Source organism: Perca flavescens, chromosome 20 (genome assembly GCF_004354835.1).
Source record: "Perca flavescens isolate YP-PL-M2 chromosome 20, PFLA_1.0, whole genome shotgun sequence".
In the NCBI taxonomy this organism is placed as follows: domain Eukaryota; kingdom Metazoa; phylum Chordata; class Actinopteri; order Perciformes; family Percidae; genus Perca; species Perca flavescens.
In genome coordinates this window covers 10568509-10586333 of record NC_041350.1, presented here as the reverse complement: position 1 = coordinate 10586333, position 17825 = coordinate 10568509, and the positions used below count along the sequence as shown (strand labels likewise).

The 17825-nt window shown below is 39.6% G+C and overlaps 1 protein-coding gene across 1 annotated transcript in view; it reads left to right on the top strand.

Annotated features, from left to right (window-relative positions):
- The first annotated feature begins 183 nt into the window (after positions 1 to 183).
- syt14a (synaptotagmin XIVa) overlaps positions 184 to 17825 on the top strand; it is a 50782-nt gene continuing 33140 nt past the window's right edge. Inside the window, exons 1-3 of the mRNA XM_028565680.1 lie at positions 184 to 253; positions 1933 to 2067; positions 3013 to 3158. Coding sequence (XP_028421481.1) covers positions 3056 to 3158 — 103 coding nt within the window. The 5' untranslated portion in view covers positions 184 to 253; positions 1933 to 2067; positions 3013 to 3055. The remainder of the gene's footprint in view (positions 254 to 1932; positions 2068 to 3012; positions 3159 to 17825) is intronic.

Sequence of the window (17825 nt, the reverse complement as noted above, 5' to 3'; positions counted from 1 at the left end):
CTTTTCTAACAATGCAGGATTAAAATAATAGTTAAATTATTTACGTCCTCCCCTGATTTAAATGATCTACCTGTTTAGATAAATCTACCTGACCCACAGCTCTGCTCCCTCCCCTGGTGAGAGAGATTTGGGTAGCCTGCAGATGGAGAAGCTAAAGGACGTGCCAGCCTCTTTCTATGACAACAGGAAGGAGCTGCTTTGATGAGCCCAGCAGAGGGCATTTGAGCCGAGCTGCAGCTAAAAATAGGACCAAGTAAACAAGAATGATTGAGGAGAAGTGGTAGAGATGGAAACAATGCACATCAATGCACATAGACGTGTACGTGCACATAATTGTGTGCGTGTCTTACAATTTTCAACTAGCAGGCTCTTTTCCTAACACACCATTCCAAATGTGCTGTTTGTATTTTTTTGTTTTTGCCTTAAAAAGTGGCCGTTCAAAAATCCCTAATTGGATATATCAGTTTACGAGAGCCAAATTATTCCATCCTGGGCACATCTCACAACATTTGGATAAGACAAAGTCACTATTAATATTTTTTAAAACTTGTTTCCAAAGACATCTGGACAAACTACACACTGTAGGCGAAACCCTGTATGTGCTCTCGCAAACAGGCCTTGCACATCATAGATGAATATTGTATTTATTTAATTTTTTTTTTGGACACTTGACATTGTATTTGTTTCCAGTTAGTGTAAATGTGCTCACTTAATATCTTTGGGTTACTGTAATAACTTTTTGTCATGTTAATATAATAACACAAATTCTCAATCTGCCACTCATGATGCTTTAGAGAGCTGGTTCCTAGCCTGGTGGTCAGGACCCTTACAAGGGGTCGCGAAATGAAACTAGTTGGTTGTGAGTGTAGAAATTGTAAAAAGAAATAAGAAAAGGAGCCATTGCTCTCTTCTATTAGACTGCTTTTCAGATAATGTAATCAGTGTGTGTCAGTGCATCACAAAGTACACAATCTTTAAAAGCCTGCTAAATACTGTAGCTCTGTTCGACTGGAAAATGAGGATTCTAAAATTAGAGGCCCAATAGAGTGAGGGTACAGAGAAAGTGTGTTACAAAATACCTCGATTGGGTAACGTGCCCATGTCTTTGACAGAGAATCACAAGGTAGAGCTCGGCAGCTGCTTTATGTATCCATGGCAACCTTATGACGGCATGGTAGTGTAAATTGAACCTCAAGACTTAATGGGTTTTACAGTTCTATTGCAAAAACAGGTTTATAGAAACATTAATACAATGCAACGGCTGTATGTGTTCAAAGAGCTAAAAGAATGTACAGAAATACAGGCAGGCAGTAGTGTTTTCTTTTTGTCTGACTGACTTACAGAGATAGCAATTTGATTTAATAGAAATTAATGAAGGTTTAATGAACCTCAACAGGAAATGGGGTAACTGCAGCAAAACAGAGAGCAGTTTAGATAAGATTAGAATAAATACAGGGTACTGAAGGCAATAAAGTAATTATAGGACAACACATGCAGGTTATAAATTGTGTTTGTGTTGAATCATTGATGCAAAAGACAGGTTTAAGGGCAGGGCAAAGGTGAAAAACATTACACAGAGGCTGCACTTACCTTTTTTTTCAAGAAGGAGTAAAATATTGGGCTGTGCAGATTGTTCGATTATAGGTAAAATAGAAAGTGAGCAATATTTTAATATATTCTCTAACTTTATTATTTTATTTTTTTTACTGTATCTACATCTCCGGTGGAAGCACAGCTGCTATGGAAAACAACACTGAATATTGAATGCCTGCTTTATGAATATTTAATTCCAGTGCTGTATTTAATACCTGACCTTTAATATTCAAATCACCAGTGTATGCTTCATTCCTAGATATCATATTGATCAGAACATTTCAGGAGTTACATCATAAGGATGTGTTGCAATTTATGTTTTTGTTGTACTTCTCTTAGTGACTTCCTGTGACACCCAGAATGCTTTTCAGCAACTCCCAGACAATGTCTGTGATGATCTGATGATGGATGTCTTCCTGTATGAGCCCTGCTCTTTTCCAGCCATCAGCAATCAGTGGATGATTAACAACTAAGGTAGTGGGTGAACCAGCAGCACTGAGTCACAAAAGCAAGGCTGAGAACCACTGCTGAAGAGCTTAAAATTGCCCTCAAGTACATAGGCTATAGACAAAATATATTAAATTAAGCTTCAGAAATGCAAGGCTGATCTCCATTGTTGGTGTTTTGAGCATTAAGTTGCTTTAAATTTTCTTAAAGCTCAAAACAAGTATATCACAAAAGTCGATTTAGGCAAACTAAGCCACATTATTAAGCTGTATTTGCATCTAATAAGCATATGGGCATCTAATAGTTTACTAATGTAACATTAGCCTTCCTAAATTATGTTTTCTGTAGGCTGTTTAGCTACATCTAGATAGCATCATTAGCAAGTATTATTTTTTTTAATTTTTTGTGTGAATTGTATTAGCATTTAATGCAGCTTAAATATGTATGTTAGCCGAGCTTTACTTCAGGGTTAGCTAACCTAATTTACATTATTAAGCTCTGAATAAAGGATAATAATACGGATTAACTCCACAAATGGAAGATGCCTTGTTTTTAGAAGATATCACAAAAGTTGATTTGGGTTAGCTAAGCTACAATATTGCGATTAATTAGCAATTTATAGGCGTAGGCTAGGCTACTATTGCATCTTAACATAGCTAACGTTAGCTATTTAACTAACTTTTTCTTCAGCTAACTTAAATTGGGTTGCTTTAGCATCTTGCTAATACCACTAGCTAGCTATATGCTATTAATAAGTAGTTAGTATTAGCATATATTTTTTTTAAATTTACTTTTGGATTGGCAAAACTACATTATTAGCTAGCTAAACTGTATAAGATTATAACAGTCTGTCTCGCCTAAAATAAATCATTTGCTGAGCATTTATCAACCTGTAATGTGTAGTATGTTTTCTCTTAGCTATAGTTTATTAATAAACGTTAGATATTTTTATTTGTACGTTGCTCGTTTCAGACAGTCAGCTTGCTGCCGGGTGCCTGGTGGACTGTACCACACTATGAATCTCCCCCTACCCTCACCCTTGCAGTGGGCCGCTCCCCCTTCTTCACCGCTCGCTTTGGTGGAAGCGAAGCCCAAACAGAACATCATGGCGATTGATGGTAAGTAGGCCAATAACGTCTCTCCTTTACTCGTAATTAACTTCGGCTGGAAATAATACACGTCATAGCTGAATTCTTTAAACTAAAAAGTGCGAATGATTTCAGGAGGATGGTGCTTGCATTGGCTGGAATCAGTTTAAGTTGGGTTTTTTTTGTCTTTGAAGCGGATTTTTCCTGTGTGAGAGTAGTAAGAGACACATGAGACGGTGGTGCTGAAAGGACAGCTCCGCTATTTCAACTGTTATACATATAGCCAACTAGAATATTGCCGGTTGTGTTTCTACTCTGGCTGTCATTCGGTTCTCGTCGTAGTCGGCTGGTCGTTTTGTAGCCTCGTTGCATGCTGGTACTTTACAACTTGGGTTAAAGAGAGCAAACCCCACACAGATGGAGTTTTAGCCCAGGACAGTATTCTTTGAAAGCTCTGGTTCGGCTTTGGGATATCTAAAATACTAAGTTTAGTTTATAATTTCTATATAATAAATATATTTTTTTGTGTATAGCCTCTTGGGTTTTAGCTTCTGTTTCTGGGTTGCACAGTGAACAGTGCTTAAATTACACCTTTTTCTGCTTATATAACTTTGCAGGTTGTAAGTATCTTTGGTGTTTATTTGATCAGTTTTAAATGCTTGCAGCTGTGGAATACAGTACTTTTGATGTCACTGGAAAGAGGACAATATATAGCTCAATGATAAATGATCTGTTAATAGAGAGTATTTCAATCAAAATATAAAGCTGTGTTCTGAAAATATCCACGTATGGGAAATATTATGTCAAATATACATTCAAACCTGTAGACCTTTTTTTTATGGCTGTGTTTTATGCCTTCATACATGGGCAGTAGAGAGGTGACAAAACATGAGGAGAAAGAGATATGGAAAATGACAACACAGTTTCCCAGTGGGAATGATTTAATCATACTATGCATTTAAACCACTAGGCCAGTAGGACGCCCCAAACCTGTAATGATTTAAGGTCTGTACCAGTCTTTGGCATAAGCGGAAAAATAGTAGGCCACAGGGAATACAAGACATTTTTGTTCAGAAACCAGCACGGTGATGTGGTTTATCAAGTTCCTGCTGTAAAGTAGGCAACTAGACCACCCACCAGCCCCGGGCCTCGGGGCTTTGCTAATATCACTTGTGACATTCAGAAACACATTGTTTTGCATGAGACTCATCAAGTGTATGTGGGAGAATCTGAAAAAAAAGATGTTTAAATAAATGCCAGTCACACAGAGAGTTTGATTTATTTGATATGAAAAATAGCTTAGTAGGGTTGGGTATCGTTTGGAGCTTTTCCGATAAAAGTGCTAAAATGATACTTTTAAAATGGTGCCGATGCTTAAACAGTGCCTGAACCGATACTTTAAAAAAAATATATATATAAAAAATAAAATATATATATATATATAAAAAGGAGCACAAAAACGACAGTCAGTAACATTAAAGAACAGCTTGTTTATTGCTAAGGCCACAGGGTCAAAATTAAATGATTTATTAAAAATGTAATAATAATAACTTATAACAATAACTTATTTCACCAGTAAATTCCTGTTAAATGACAAAAACAACCACTGGATGGGAAAAGGGTATTTTACAATAACTTTGATTGCAGCACAAGGCTGGCGAGGCGAGTTTCAAGTGAACGCACCGTCTGTGTTGTTTTTCAGACAACAGCAGCTGCAGACCGTTATGTCTCAGTGTTGGAATCCTCTACAGGGAAATACAGTCACACCGTTTAACGTTCGCTGTCAGCATTTTAACTGTGTTTACTCCAGCTGCTAGCTAACGGTAGGCTAACATTACCTGCTGCCAAGTGTATTAATATGTTAACTAGCGTGACATGCGGCGATGTTTGGATTGCCTCTAACATCTGTTTTGGAGCATCAGAGAGAAGAGCAGGCATTTAAGTGGCACCGAAATGAGGCACAGAAATCCGCGTTGCTATTCGGTCCGGTAGATACCGATCGTTAAGGCACCGGTGCCGTATAAGCACCGGGTCTCGGTACCCAAGCCTATAGCTTAGAGTGTTGCATTTTTGTGTTTTTTAATTTGACACTTTTTTATCAAGTGACAGTTTTGCTTATATCTGAAATTTTACCATTGGAGGAAGTTATCAAATACACATCTGATCCCAGTCTTTTCAGTTTTGTCTCAGCATAATACACTTTTAAGCTATTGTTCCCCATGATTAAGTATTTTTTCTTCATCTTAGGGACGATAATATGAAGAATTAGCATGAACAGGAGCATGTCATAAATTCACGAGATACACCATAAGAGTCAGCTCCACATCCTTGCGTTACTAAATCTCACCCTGCCTCATCTCCAGCAGTCTCGCTGCAATCATACCTCCTCCAGTTCATAAGACAGCCACAACTTAGATGTTTTAGATGCTTATTCTACCCACCTACTGACTACATTAGTCAGCAAAGTGCCATTTCCTGAAAGGCCGTGATTATAGCTGCCCCTGTCAGCGATATTTCACCAGAGCTAGTTGGCTCCGCTGAGATTTATACAGCTGCTGTGGGGCTGACTGACACCTGCAGCATCCAGAGGCTGGGCTGCCCACACCAGTGGGGTCTTTCTGGCTGTATTTGTGATGTAAGGTCGGATTGTGATGTAAGGTTGGATGAACATCATAACGTGTCGTAACAAAAACAGGAACAATTTTTTTCTGCCTGACATGTTAGAGCAAAGAATGAATTCAGATTTTATATTTTATTGTGGTTGCATGAATCAGTGTTTAGAAGTAATTATGTTCTTTAAAAAGTGCTATTATTTAACTTGTCATCTCATTTAAAGTTCACATACATGTAAGAACAACTGCAAAGGGTTTCTGTGCCGACACTAAATAAAAATAATGGAAATACTGATACAGCCTTTACATACAAAAACAGAATACAGCTGCAACTACAAATCACTCACTGAATGTATGCAATGTGAAATGGTCATCGCAATTTCTAGTAGTTTGAATTGAGTTGTTTGATCTGTCTGACCAAAATGTGTAAAAAAAGCATTGCATTTAAATGATTTCTTTTACATTTTATAACATTTACTATAACTGTAGTTTTAGTCAACAACTGGCAGCTATTTAGAGACTTTATTAATGTATTAATTAACAATCAGTCATGCGATTAAGTCTGTTTATTTTGCGACTTCAGCTTGTGCTTCATATCTGGATCATCATCTTAAAACTGCTATTATCAAAGCGTGCTGCCTTAAATACCAAATATATCAGAGCTCCTTAAGCTGGTTAATTGGATATACAGTACACAGCAGGCTCTCTGTAAAAAGATCACTGAGAGACTTCGTCAAGCTTGTGTAAATGAAAACTTTTTTTGTTAATTAAGTGATTGCAATAGAAATTTAAATAAGGAAAAATATTTTCCCTGACTTTTACAAAAGCTGTAAAAAGATGGAGGATTTTCTTGTACAAATGTAATCTGGGCAGGACTGGTGTATATTGTGTGTGGTTCCACTGCTCAGCCCCGGGACTGAGCTCCATGCATCAGCTCCTGTGACAAGATCTAGACAGATCGACTGCAGGCCCAAGTGGATTTCACATATCCTGGTTAAGCCTGGTTTTCTGGCCAGCAGATCGAAAACAGCCCGACTCACGCGCTTTGTATTCTCAGTGTGTGTGGTGTGTGTGGTGTGTATGAAGCCTCGAGTCCTGAGCTCGAGCCAAGTACAGAGTAGGCAGCGCAGGAGGCGTTTAGCTGTGGAAATATTATGTTTTAAAATGACATCAACAGAAAAGCTCTTTTGTGCTGACATTTTGACAGTATCTTTCAAATCTTACTGAAATGCCTGCCATGTCATTTGTCCTCTGGTGCCTTTTTCAACCAGTGGAACTACATCCAATAAGAACTATGTGGTAGATCACATACGTTTAGACTGATAGAAATACAAACACCATTTTCTCGAAACATTAAAGGTACTCTAAGCGATGTCACACATCTTTTAGAATAAAAAATGTGGTCTCTGTAGACAGCCCAGGGTCCTCTAACTCCAACAAAAACAAAGTGGCCAACCTGGACCACAAAAACATAACAAACCGTGTTCCAGTGTTCATCCAATAACCGACAAGAAGGATTTTTTATTTTTGGGGATGGGATGAGGAGGAGGGAGGGGCGAGCTAGTCTAGTTTTGTTTGAAAATACTTTGAACGTTAACAAGAATAACGTCACCCAACATCGCTTAGAGCATCTTTAAGACCATGTTTTTCATGAACCCTGTTGCTTCCTGTCAATGATTGTTCAGCTCTTCTCCCCTCCTCCTTCCTGTTTGTTTTGGAGAGCGAGAAACAGGAAATGAGGCGATAATAGCCAATATGTCTTTGGACCATTTGTGCTAATGTGGGATACGAGACATTTTATCTGGAATAGAGCAATACATTACTTTCAAAGTGAAACTAAGTGAAACTGTGGGCCGTAAATCAAACCAGGACATTTCAGTTTAAAAGGCAGTGAGGAGGCTGCCAGTCTATATAAAGTTGCTTGTGAACACAACGGAGTGATTAGCAGCGGGACAGATATTTCCAACAGGAGTTAGTGAAGACTAAGACAAGCCTTTTATTTGTCAGGTGGCCAGAAGCACGACTCTAAATGAATGTTAGGCTTCCCACACACTGGCTGCGTGAGTGTGGCGTTTCTGTCGCGGGTCAGTTGCGTGGCAGCTGCGTGGCGTTTTCTATGTCTTTGCTCACCAGAAACGTGTCTGACTTGGTGCTGCTGCTGCTAGCCTTGTCTGTATACATGCATGTTTCCCATTGATCAAATTAAATACCATGTTAAACATAAATATATACTGATTTGATTACAGCAAATACAACGTTGGCAGTATTGATGGCAAAATAAGCTACAGAAGATTTTGTTCTGTTATTGACAGGTGCAATATTTGAAAATCGATAATTATTATTATTATTATTATTATTATTTTTAATTACATTTATATCTGCATTTATGTTTATCAAAATGTCATTTATTAAATGTATTTATGTCAATATGACATATAAACATCTTTTCGTATTCTATTTTGCCTGGAAACGCATTCAACACGCTTACGTGTTGCGTGAAAAATAGTCGGTCCTATTTCCAGCATGCACGCGTTTTTGGCGCGGCCTGGCATGTCACGCAGGCAGTTTGCAAGCTCTAACCTGTTAACATGGGAGCCAAAATAAAAACGGACACGCCACGCAGCTGACACGCTCACGCTACGCAGCCAATGTGCAGGGGGCCTTAATGTTGTTCTATGTCTGCTCAGTGTGTAAAGTGTCAACTGTTTGCTAATATGTTAGCTATAACAACTAAGGCAAAAATATGCCAAAAGTGCATTATTTTCCACTTGTTGGGTTGGTCCAAATGGCAAAAAAAATAAAAATAATGCAGCTAAAAGTTTTACAATTAATGAGGTAATAATGTATATATTGTATGTACTTAAGATAGAGATTGAGATAAGAGCTACATGTATGGAAAAGGTCCACAGGATTAGTAGCATGTTGTATGCTAAAAGTCGATCATACAACAGATGAACATAAGACTCTGTGACTTGTACATGATCTCCCGTTGAATTGTGGACACAGAGCGCAGTTTTGGGCTACGTTCACACTTAAGGCAAATCAAAAATTTGGCAAATTTGTTTCTTGAATCAGATCTTTAGGACAGACTGTCTGCACTGTTATTTGCAAGTGATCAGATTGGATTTTTGCCAACCGTATCTGCATGGGTTGCTGTGGTAATTACGTAGCTGGTGACGTGGCTTTCCAACGCAGGAGCATGAGAAATGGGGTCCATAATTTCTGTCAAGTCAGGGTGCAGAGTCGAGTCCTTCTCTGACTGTTGTTCTCCTCCATGTTGTCCTCCATAGCACTCTGCTAGTAGCAGCATGTATTCTGCTCAGCACGTCCGTCACTCTGGCTTTTATGTGTGTCGCGTTACGAGCGACGCAAAAGACAAAAGACACAATCCGATTTGAGCGGCCAGAGCATCCAGGCTGAGACGCATGTGTAGAAATCCTCCAAATGTGGTTTGAATCCGATTTGCAAAAATTGCATTTCATGTGTTTTTTTTTTTTTTTTTTTTGCTGTCCAGACTTTCAAAATCAATCAGGATACAATCTGCCAATGAATATGCCAATATATACAGTAATATGAATATGCTGGCAGTATGAAGAATACTCTTTTTCTTTAACTGCATGTTTGCTAATGTTCCTCAGCGGATTGTTCCCAGGACTTTTCTGCTCAGGACCTCAGAGGTTTGATTTGTTGAGGTTTTGATGAGCAAGTGGTTTTTACGGTATGTAGGATGGATTGGAGATCCACTGCACTGACTTATCATCAACAACATTTCCGCTGTATATTAGATGTTTCTGTCATCTCAGGGCTTGATGTCAGGTTGAGACAAAGTGAAGGATTTTTTGTGCAGTTTACCTATTGATCAGCTCTCCATTTCACACAATTTGGGAGAATCACAAGAAACAGAGAGGCATAATTTCTTCCTTCTTAGAGCGGGAGCGACTGATAATACAACGCTTGTTTTGTAACATTGATGAATTAGTCCCAGCTAAAAAGTACACAGAAAGGCTGAAGATGTATTTGCCACTGAGGTTTGAGTTAGATTTGGGAATAACAGATTTTCTTGAAGAAAAAAGTTAAAATGTATATTCCTCATGGGTTTTTTACTTCTGTATTGTTGTGTGTTACTTCACAGTAATTGTCAAATGAATACTATAGTTCTAAATTGGGTATATGTGGCTTTGTCTGTTCTATAAATAAGGTATCAACTGCACTACTTTGTCAGAGTGTGTTTCCATTGCCCAGGGCTATGGAGAGTGCTGGTAATATATAGAGCAATAGTTGGCTGTGACTTCACACAGTTTTCTCACGAGAAAACCCAATGCCTCAGTATATGTTATACAGCTGTAGTGTGAGGAAACTGTTGCTGCTTTCTCAATTTACAGCCGACTGTCAGGTAAGATGTTCGAGATACTGTATCCTCCATTTGCTAATTGGCTTAGCTGGAGCTTATTCCAAAGTCACTCCTTCTTGCCTTTCAATATGACAACGCAAACACGTTTCATGAACAACCTGATGTAACACAAACCTTCCCTCTGCCAGTTTCCATAAAGAGACTAAATGATTTTCTTGTAAATGGCCACTGAAGAGAACATTTTCTCATAAATCAATTATTGCTATTATTGAGAGGATATGAAGAAGCAACACAAGCTGATCATTTGTCTCTGTATTATTGATGAGCATGTAGACCACTGCCCATTTAGCTAGCTTACTTCTCTAAATCCAGTCCATTATAAAATACTTTCTGCAGGCCTGCTTTTAGTTATTAATTTGAAAGCTGCACTGATTCATATTTTATTTTAACAATGGATAAAATGACAAGGTTTAAAGTCCCACTCATAAAAATGTTTTTAAGAATATTATGATTCATACTTTTTTTTTTTTTTTTTTTTTTTTTACATGGTTTTTCTCACATAAAAAGTTAAAAAAAAAAAAAAAAAAAAGATCCGTCACGGAGCTTGGGTTTGCGAAGCCCCAATGGGCCCATAAGCAGAGCTCCGCGAGCTCGCGGTCTGCAACGGGATAGTTTCGGCATCCTGTCTCGACATGGCATCATGACTTTGTTTAAACATACACGCCACTTTCCGTGTTATCTGTACGCATTTTGAGCTATCCACGTGTATGTCTACGCTGTATACAGCGGATGTAAACATACACATGTTATCGCGAGAACGTGCCGTACCATCATGAGAACGTCACACGCGTGTAAAAAAAATAAATAAATAAAAGGTTGGGTTTAGGAAAAGAACACTGGGAAAGGCTTTAGTAACACAAAAAAACGACAAAAACACGGCCGTGACCGACGTCACACGATAAGGAAAACAATAAACGGTTGGGTTTAGGAAAGAAACATTGGGGGAGGCTTAAAGATAAATAAAAAAATGCTCGAAGTGTTTTACCCATCCGCCACCCCATACCAACCTGCTGCTGCGGACTTACGTCCTTTCATACTACTCGCTACGGCGAAAATTCACTCGTAATGTAGGTCAATGGTGGCCGAACGGCATTGATAAACACGCTAAAAAGCGATTTCGCGTCTTGATAACACGCCAAAATGGCATACGAATTGGCGTGTCATACATACGCCACTTTATGAGATCAGTCTGCTGTCTGAACCCAGCGTCAGTCAGACTCAGTCAGTCTATATCCGCATGTTCCACTCCCGGGATTGTTAAGGTGCTGCCGTAAATTCCGCCGGATGTCTTTCATTTCGGCTGGATGTCCGTTTCTTTCCGCTTTCTTTGAGTTGGCATTTTAAACTATTAGACTATCTGTCTGATCGGAGTTTTCTGTTGCATGAGTAAAACAACCTTTGAACGTACACGTTCCACCCAAACAAGTTCCTTCCCGAGGCTGTTTTGCAGAGGCGCCGTTGCTCCGTGAGGTGCTTAGCGCCACCCAAGACGATTGTGATTGGTTTAAAGAAATGCCAATAAACCAGAGCACATTTTTCTCCCATCCCGGAATACTGTGTGGACTAGCCAGACCCTCCTCCACAGCACTGTGTGTTTTTGCTCTCTGTACTGACAGTCCGCTCTGCGCCGGAGCTTTCGGGTTTCTTTGCGGGCTTTTGTGTATAAGACAGTGATTGGCTCACAGATTAGTGATTTACCTAATCAAGCTTGTCCAGGATACGTTTGAATCTCAAATTTCAGGGAAGTGCACAGACATTTCCCCCTTCAGGAGAGTAATGTGAAAACACCTCTCTAGTGACAAACTTTGGTCGGATACAATTAAGTATAGTTAAGTTCAGACATTTTAGGGGACATAAACATGAGAAAAATGCATTTTTGAGTGTAAGGACTTTAATGTCAAAGTAGTTACTCATAGTGACAAACCCACAGAGAATGATCTCCCAATTCTGCAGTCCACTTTGGTAGAGATGCACCACTTACAACTTTCTAGGCCGATTCCGATTTCCAATTTTATTTGAGTTAGGCCAGCCAATACCGATTTTAGCCGATTCTGATAAAAAATGTTCTAACCACTTTACAGCAGACACAAATATTTATTTTCTATCTTGTCTTTAGATTTTGCACAGAACATAGAACATTTTTTGAAGAGATAATGGATCACTATAAAATAGAACTATATAAATTACTCCTGGTCTGGGGAATTCGCACACATCTTAAAGTGCAATGTTAGAACCATTTCCTTCTTTTCACATCCAATATCCAACAAAAAAAATTTGATTTTGGTTTTTGGTGTCGTCCCTCCACGCCCCTCCACGCCCTACTTTTTCCTTGCAGGTGTTGCATATTGCAAACTTGTTATCTTCTGCAGACACGCTGAAGAATTTCCAAACAGCTGACATGTTGCAGGTTAATTCACGAGGTTCCCTACATGTGCGAGAATAGCGCGGACACGCGCTTCACACCGCGAACGGGTACGCGCGACACACGGTGGAAAAGTTGAGAGAAAGGAAAAAGAGACTGTGCTGTCGCATCCGTGTGCGCATGCGTCCTTGAGAACTGTAACTTGTATAACTTATGTTGTCAGTTAATTGTAGCATTGACTGACCTGCCGGTCACCGGTCATGGCCAAGCACGTGAAAACCGGCCAATTCCGGTCACCGGCCAGTCTATCGGTGCATCTCTACACTTTAGTTTTACATAGTGGCAACTTTCAGCTCATTGTTTTGGTTTTACAGCCCACAACTTTACTGTCTCATTAGCTTTGTTTCCAGACACAGCAGGCAACTGTTTTTAGCGAAAAACCTAAACTTATTATATGCTATCTGCCCAGCACCAAACTGCACACTGGCAAAGTAAGCAACTTCCTGTGCATTTTCGCACAGATTTTAAAATTCTTTTATTTGTTTTTAAATGTCTGCATGATTTGGCCCCCAAGTATTTGTCCGATTTGATTGTACCCTATACCCCCTCTTGTTTGCTCCGGTCGGCGGACCAGGCACTACTGGTCATCCTTAAGACCAAACGTAAATCCAGGGGTGATCGTGCGTTTGCGGTGGCAGCTCCGAGACTCTGGAATGTACTGCCTTTGCACATCAGATTGACCGAGTCTCTTCCCGTTTTTAAATCTCGTCTTAAAACTCATTTATTTTCTTTGGGTTTTAACTCAGTTTGAGGGATGATTTTTGAGGCTGTTTTTCTTTTTAGAATTGCTATTTTATTGTTCTATTGTGTCACTACTATATGTTATTGCTTATTTTAGATTGTGTTCAGCACTTTGGTCAACTATGTTGTTTTTAAAGTGCTTTATAAATAAAGGTGGATTGGATTGGATTGGAACTAGCTGATGAACATAGTGGAGGGTTGATGCTAGAATGGATGGCCCGGAGGGACATCAAAAGCATGACCCGCCTTTGATTGGTTGATGGGTTGGTTAGGTTTAGGCACAAGGAGTGAGATTGGTTAAGGTTAGCGTAAGAATATCAGGGTAAGACAATCAGAGTGAGAGTAGGGTGGGTCATGCCTTTGCCCATTCCTCCAGACCAGCAGTTTAAAGGGCCAGGTAGTTCCCTCAGAAGTTGGAAAGCAGGTAAATATTCAACTTACAGTGTGAAACTTAATTGGGGCAGCACCACAAGTTTCTTTCCCTTGTTCCTTTCTCTCACAGCATGTTCTTTCCACTGACCTCAAACAACCAAATACTGTATCTGTCAGGTCAATTTGTTCAGCCCAACTTTCTGTATCACGTTCTCAGTCCATCCCTCTCTCCTTAACCCAGACATGTTAGCCTCGGCAGCCTGATTAGAGGGGGCAGGTAGAGGAGATTCCTTAAAGAAACTGGGACAAATCCTAAAAATGTTTCCAGCCCGGCCCCAGATGTCTGCAAGAAGAAAAGGCTGCGAGGCCACAGACTTCACCTTGATTTAGCATGCAGAAGTGAGACAGACTTGGTGAAGCCAAGGGTGAGAAACAAGAACTCAGTAATTGCACATATTGATCACAACTGGTGCTTTGAATTGATTGCTGTCAGACTCAAAAAGAGATCATGTGAACCGCTCGATGTACTGACAAGGTTTAAAGAGCCAGCGCTCTCTTTTCAGTGTACTCTCAAAAGTGCCACAGGTAGACACAAAGTCTTATAATTTTCATAATTGGAAAAGACAATTAAAGCTGCGTGAGGCAGAAAAAAAAAAAAGCTTCCTCTCTGTCCAGCCTATCCTATGAGACATGCACCGTTTTCAGGGCACGGTCACACGTGTGAATGCAGGTGAATGCCGGTGAGTGACCATTGCCCGCCGAGGTGATACCGGCTATTTGTTAATAACAATCACAGTCTCTTCCATCTTGGCTCACAACCAAGCGAGTTCAACCACACACACTGCTTTGCTGGTTGAGGCTGCGATTCCTTCGGTCAAAGTTCACTGAAGTTTTGCCACAGAAGCGAAGGTTTCCAAAGGGAAATGGCGATTATTCGCCTCCCGTTCACATTCTATGCGTGGGAAGGGGCGAATAATCACCATTTCCCCTTGAAGAACAACACTGCACATTAACATTCACTGACTCTTACCTACTATGCTTAGAGGAAGTCCATGCAAAGAGCAAGTTGATTGGATTTAGCAATTATATATTAATCAGTATATTTTGTCTGTCTGTGCATATTCATTTTTCCCATGTGGTAATGACAAATATGTTAAAGCAAACATTTTTCCCATTAATGCATCCATTTGCTTATTTGACTGTCTACGTGGCATTAGCAAGTAAGTATGTGGCACCATTGGTAAGAAAATTTGAGTGCTGGTTAATGGAACTTTCATCCCCAAAACATTGAAAAGATGGGAGAGAGAGAGAGAGAGATTGCTTGTGGTGTGATATGAGCAACCGGCACTGTGTACTGTATTCAAGAGCACATGCGAGAAAATTTTATTTTTGACAAATATGGTGTGTGGTGAGTGAAAGAGCAAAGGCAGCTTCCTCCCACACACAGCTGCTGTATTGATCTGCTGGACAACAGCAACAACTCGGCTCCTTGTTGTGCAGGAAAATTTTTCAGACAGTCTTGTCATATACAGCAGAGGCTCAATTTCCTTCAGTGGCTGTGTTTACATGCTGTAACATGGCTATCGGCCACACACTGTTTTATGTCTTACCGAGGTTTGTATTTACATGAACCTTTGATATCTTATAACACTTGTGTCCTGTGTGGCCATTATTAAACAAATTGTGAATATTTACTGAGGCGTTCGAGCAACAGTAAAGTTACTTCCCTATACATGGGAAATAAACGAGTATTAATACTTTATGCTTACTGTAAACACTGCCTAGTTTTATGTTACAGTAACAGTAGTCTCTCTTTGCCAGACCCTCCTCCCACAGCGCGCTGGAGGAGACTCTGGCTACTCCACATAGCATTCGTGGATGGGAGGAAAACATGTTGTGGTTTATTGGCATTTCTTTAAACTATCACAATCGTCTTGGGCAGTGCTAAGCACTGGAGAAAAGCCACGGTGCTGCTGCAAAATAGGCTTGGAAGGAACTTGTTTTGGTGGAACATGTGTACGTTTTAAAAGTTGTTTTAGTCTTGTCGCTACCCGGTGTGAGTCGAGTGCAGATGTGAGTTGCGCATGCTCCGATTTAAACGGTTTACGGCATAGCGCCAAGGGGTCCGGATCCGGCAAACGTTTTAGCTATCTATGATTGTTTGATTGCTAACGTTAGCTCAAAACGCCCTACAAGTGACAGCCTTTGTTGTGTTTGATTGCTAACTTGTAGAGTTTGGCAGAGTGTCCTCCTGAAAGCAGTTTACCTCAGACTGATAAACTGACAGCTGAGACAGGAGAAAGTTATCTTGAGTTTGTTGACAACATCATTAAAAGACCCAATTACCATCAAGATTAGCTTTTTACTGGGGAGAAAATACACTGTAGCAAGTACACATCATAACAGTACCCAATAGCATTGCCATTTGTTTGACACGTCAAATTGACCATGATGTTTTTTTTTATTTGTATCTGAGGAAAGTAACGAGGATCACAAACAACTCACAAGTCGCCCTCATCATTGTCGCAAAGTGACGCATGCACAACACACATCTACACTCGACTCACATCAGGTCATGCAACAGAAAACTCAGATTGGACAGATAGTCTAGCTAGCTGTCTGGATTTACCCTGCAGAGATCTGAGGAGCAGTTAACCATAGTCCTCATAAATCAACCGGAGTTTAAAATGCCAACACAAAGGTAGCCCAAGGCAACCGATTTCCGGCCTAAATGAGTGATATCCGGCGCATTTTCCGGCGGCAACGGAGCAATCCCAGGAAGTAGAACGTCAAGGATATAGTACTACTGTAACAGTAGTAGTGAAGATACTAATAACTTTAAGTAAATGAAGATGTTAACACATGCCACAAAACCTGGTAAATATGTCACTAAGAACACGACAACATTTTTTTTACAACTGCAACATTTTTAGTTGAGTCATTGGCTTTACTTGAGTTACAGGATTTAGACTGTTAACAGTAAAAAAACTAAATAAACAGACATTGGTTTGTACCATATCTGCAGCCTGGTCACTCTTTTTCACCAGTCAGAGACCCAAGAGGTTTGAATTGACTGCCTAATTTTATAAAGATGAAAATTATTGAGCTGCTAAATAAAAAATAAATTTGGACGATACAAGTTGAAGAACACAGGGATGTAAGGTGAGGTGCTGTCTTTGTATTAAAAGCTCGAAGCACTGTTAAAGGGCCTGTACTCAAAATTGCGGGCTGCGATTGTTTTTCAATAATGAATATATTTTCCAAAACCCAAATATATTCTGTTTACTATCCCAGAAAGGCATTTTTGCATATATATGTGTATATATATATATATATATATATATATATTTTCACAATAAATTATTAAACTTCTTGTTGATCGACTTAATTAATTAATCAATTGTTGTTTAGTTCTCTTGCTTCTGTCTTTTATGAAAGGTTCAGACTGACCTAAGCCAACAGACCCTGCTCTTCTTAATCAGTATCAAATCTGAGCTATATTTGTGTGTTTGACATGACCTTTCCAAGATGGGAGGCTGGACCAGGAACAATGCAGAATGTTCATTTTTTAGATTTTTTGGGGGACCATATTAGGCCTTTATTTGGATAGGACAGCTTAGAATTGAAAGGGGAGAGAGAAGGGGAATGACAAGCAGCAAAGGGCCGCAGGTCGGAGTCGAAATCACGGCTGCTGCGTCGAGGAGTAAACCTCTATATATGGGCACCCGCTCTACCAGGTGAGTTTACCAGGGGCCCGAGTATGTACATTTTTTAGCAGGGTGGGTTAAGGCAATTAAAAAAAAGAAACTAATAATGTTTTTGTAGACGTTTTTTTTTCTTCATTTCTGTTCTAATGTGTTTGTGGGTTTTCTGCTGCCAATTAAATTATATGCTCTTCTGTCTAGATTAGACAATAGATTGACTCTATTTGGGTTTCTGCATACAGCCCAGTAAAATAAAGCTTTTCCTTTAGCCCTACATGACCGATTCTTTTTTAGATACGTCATTATGTAGTTCAAATGTTAGCTTGGTATAAAAAAATGACATGAGGCAAAGGCCATGTGTCTCTGACCATTGCACCACCGTGACACCATTAGTCTTAGTGCTCTCAGCCTTTCTTTAGATTTGGTACAGAGCTG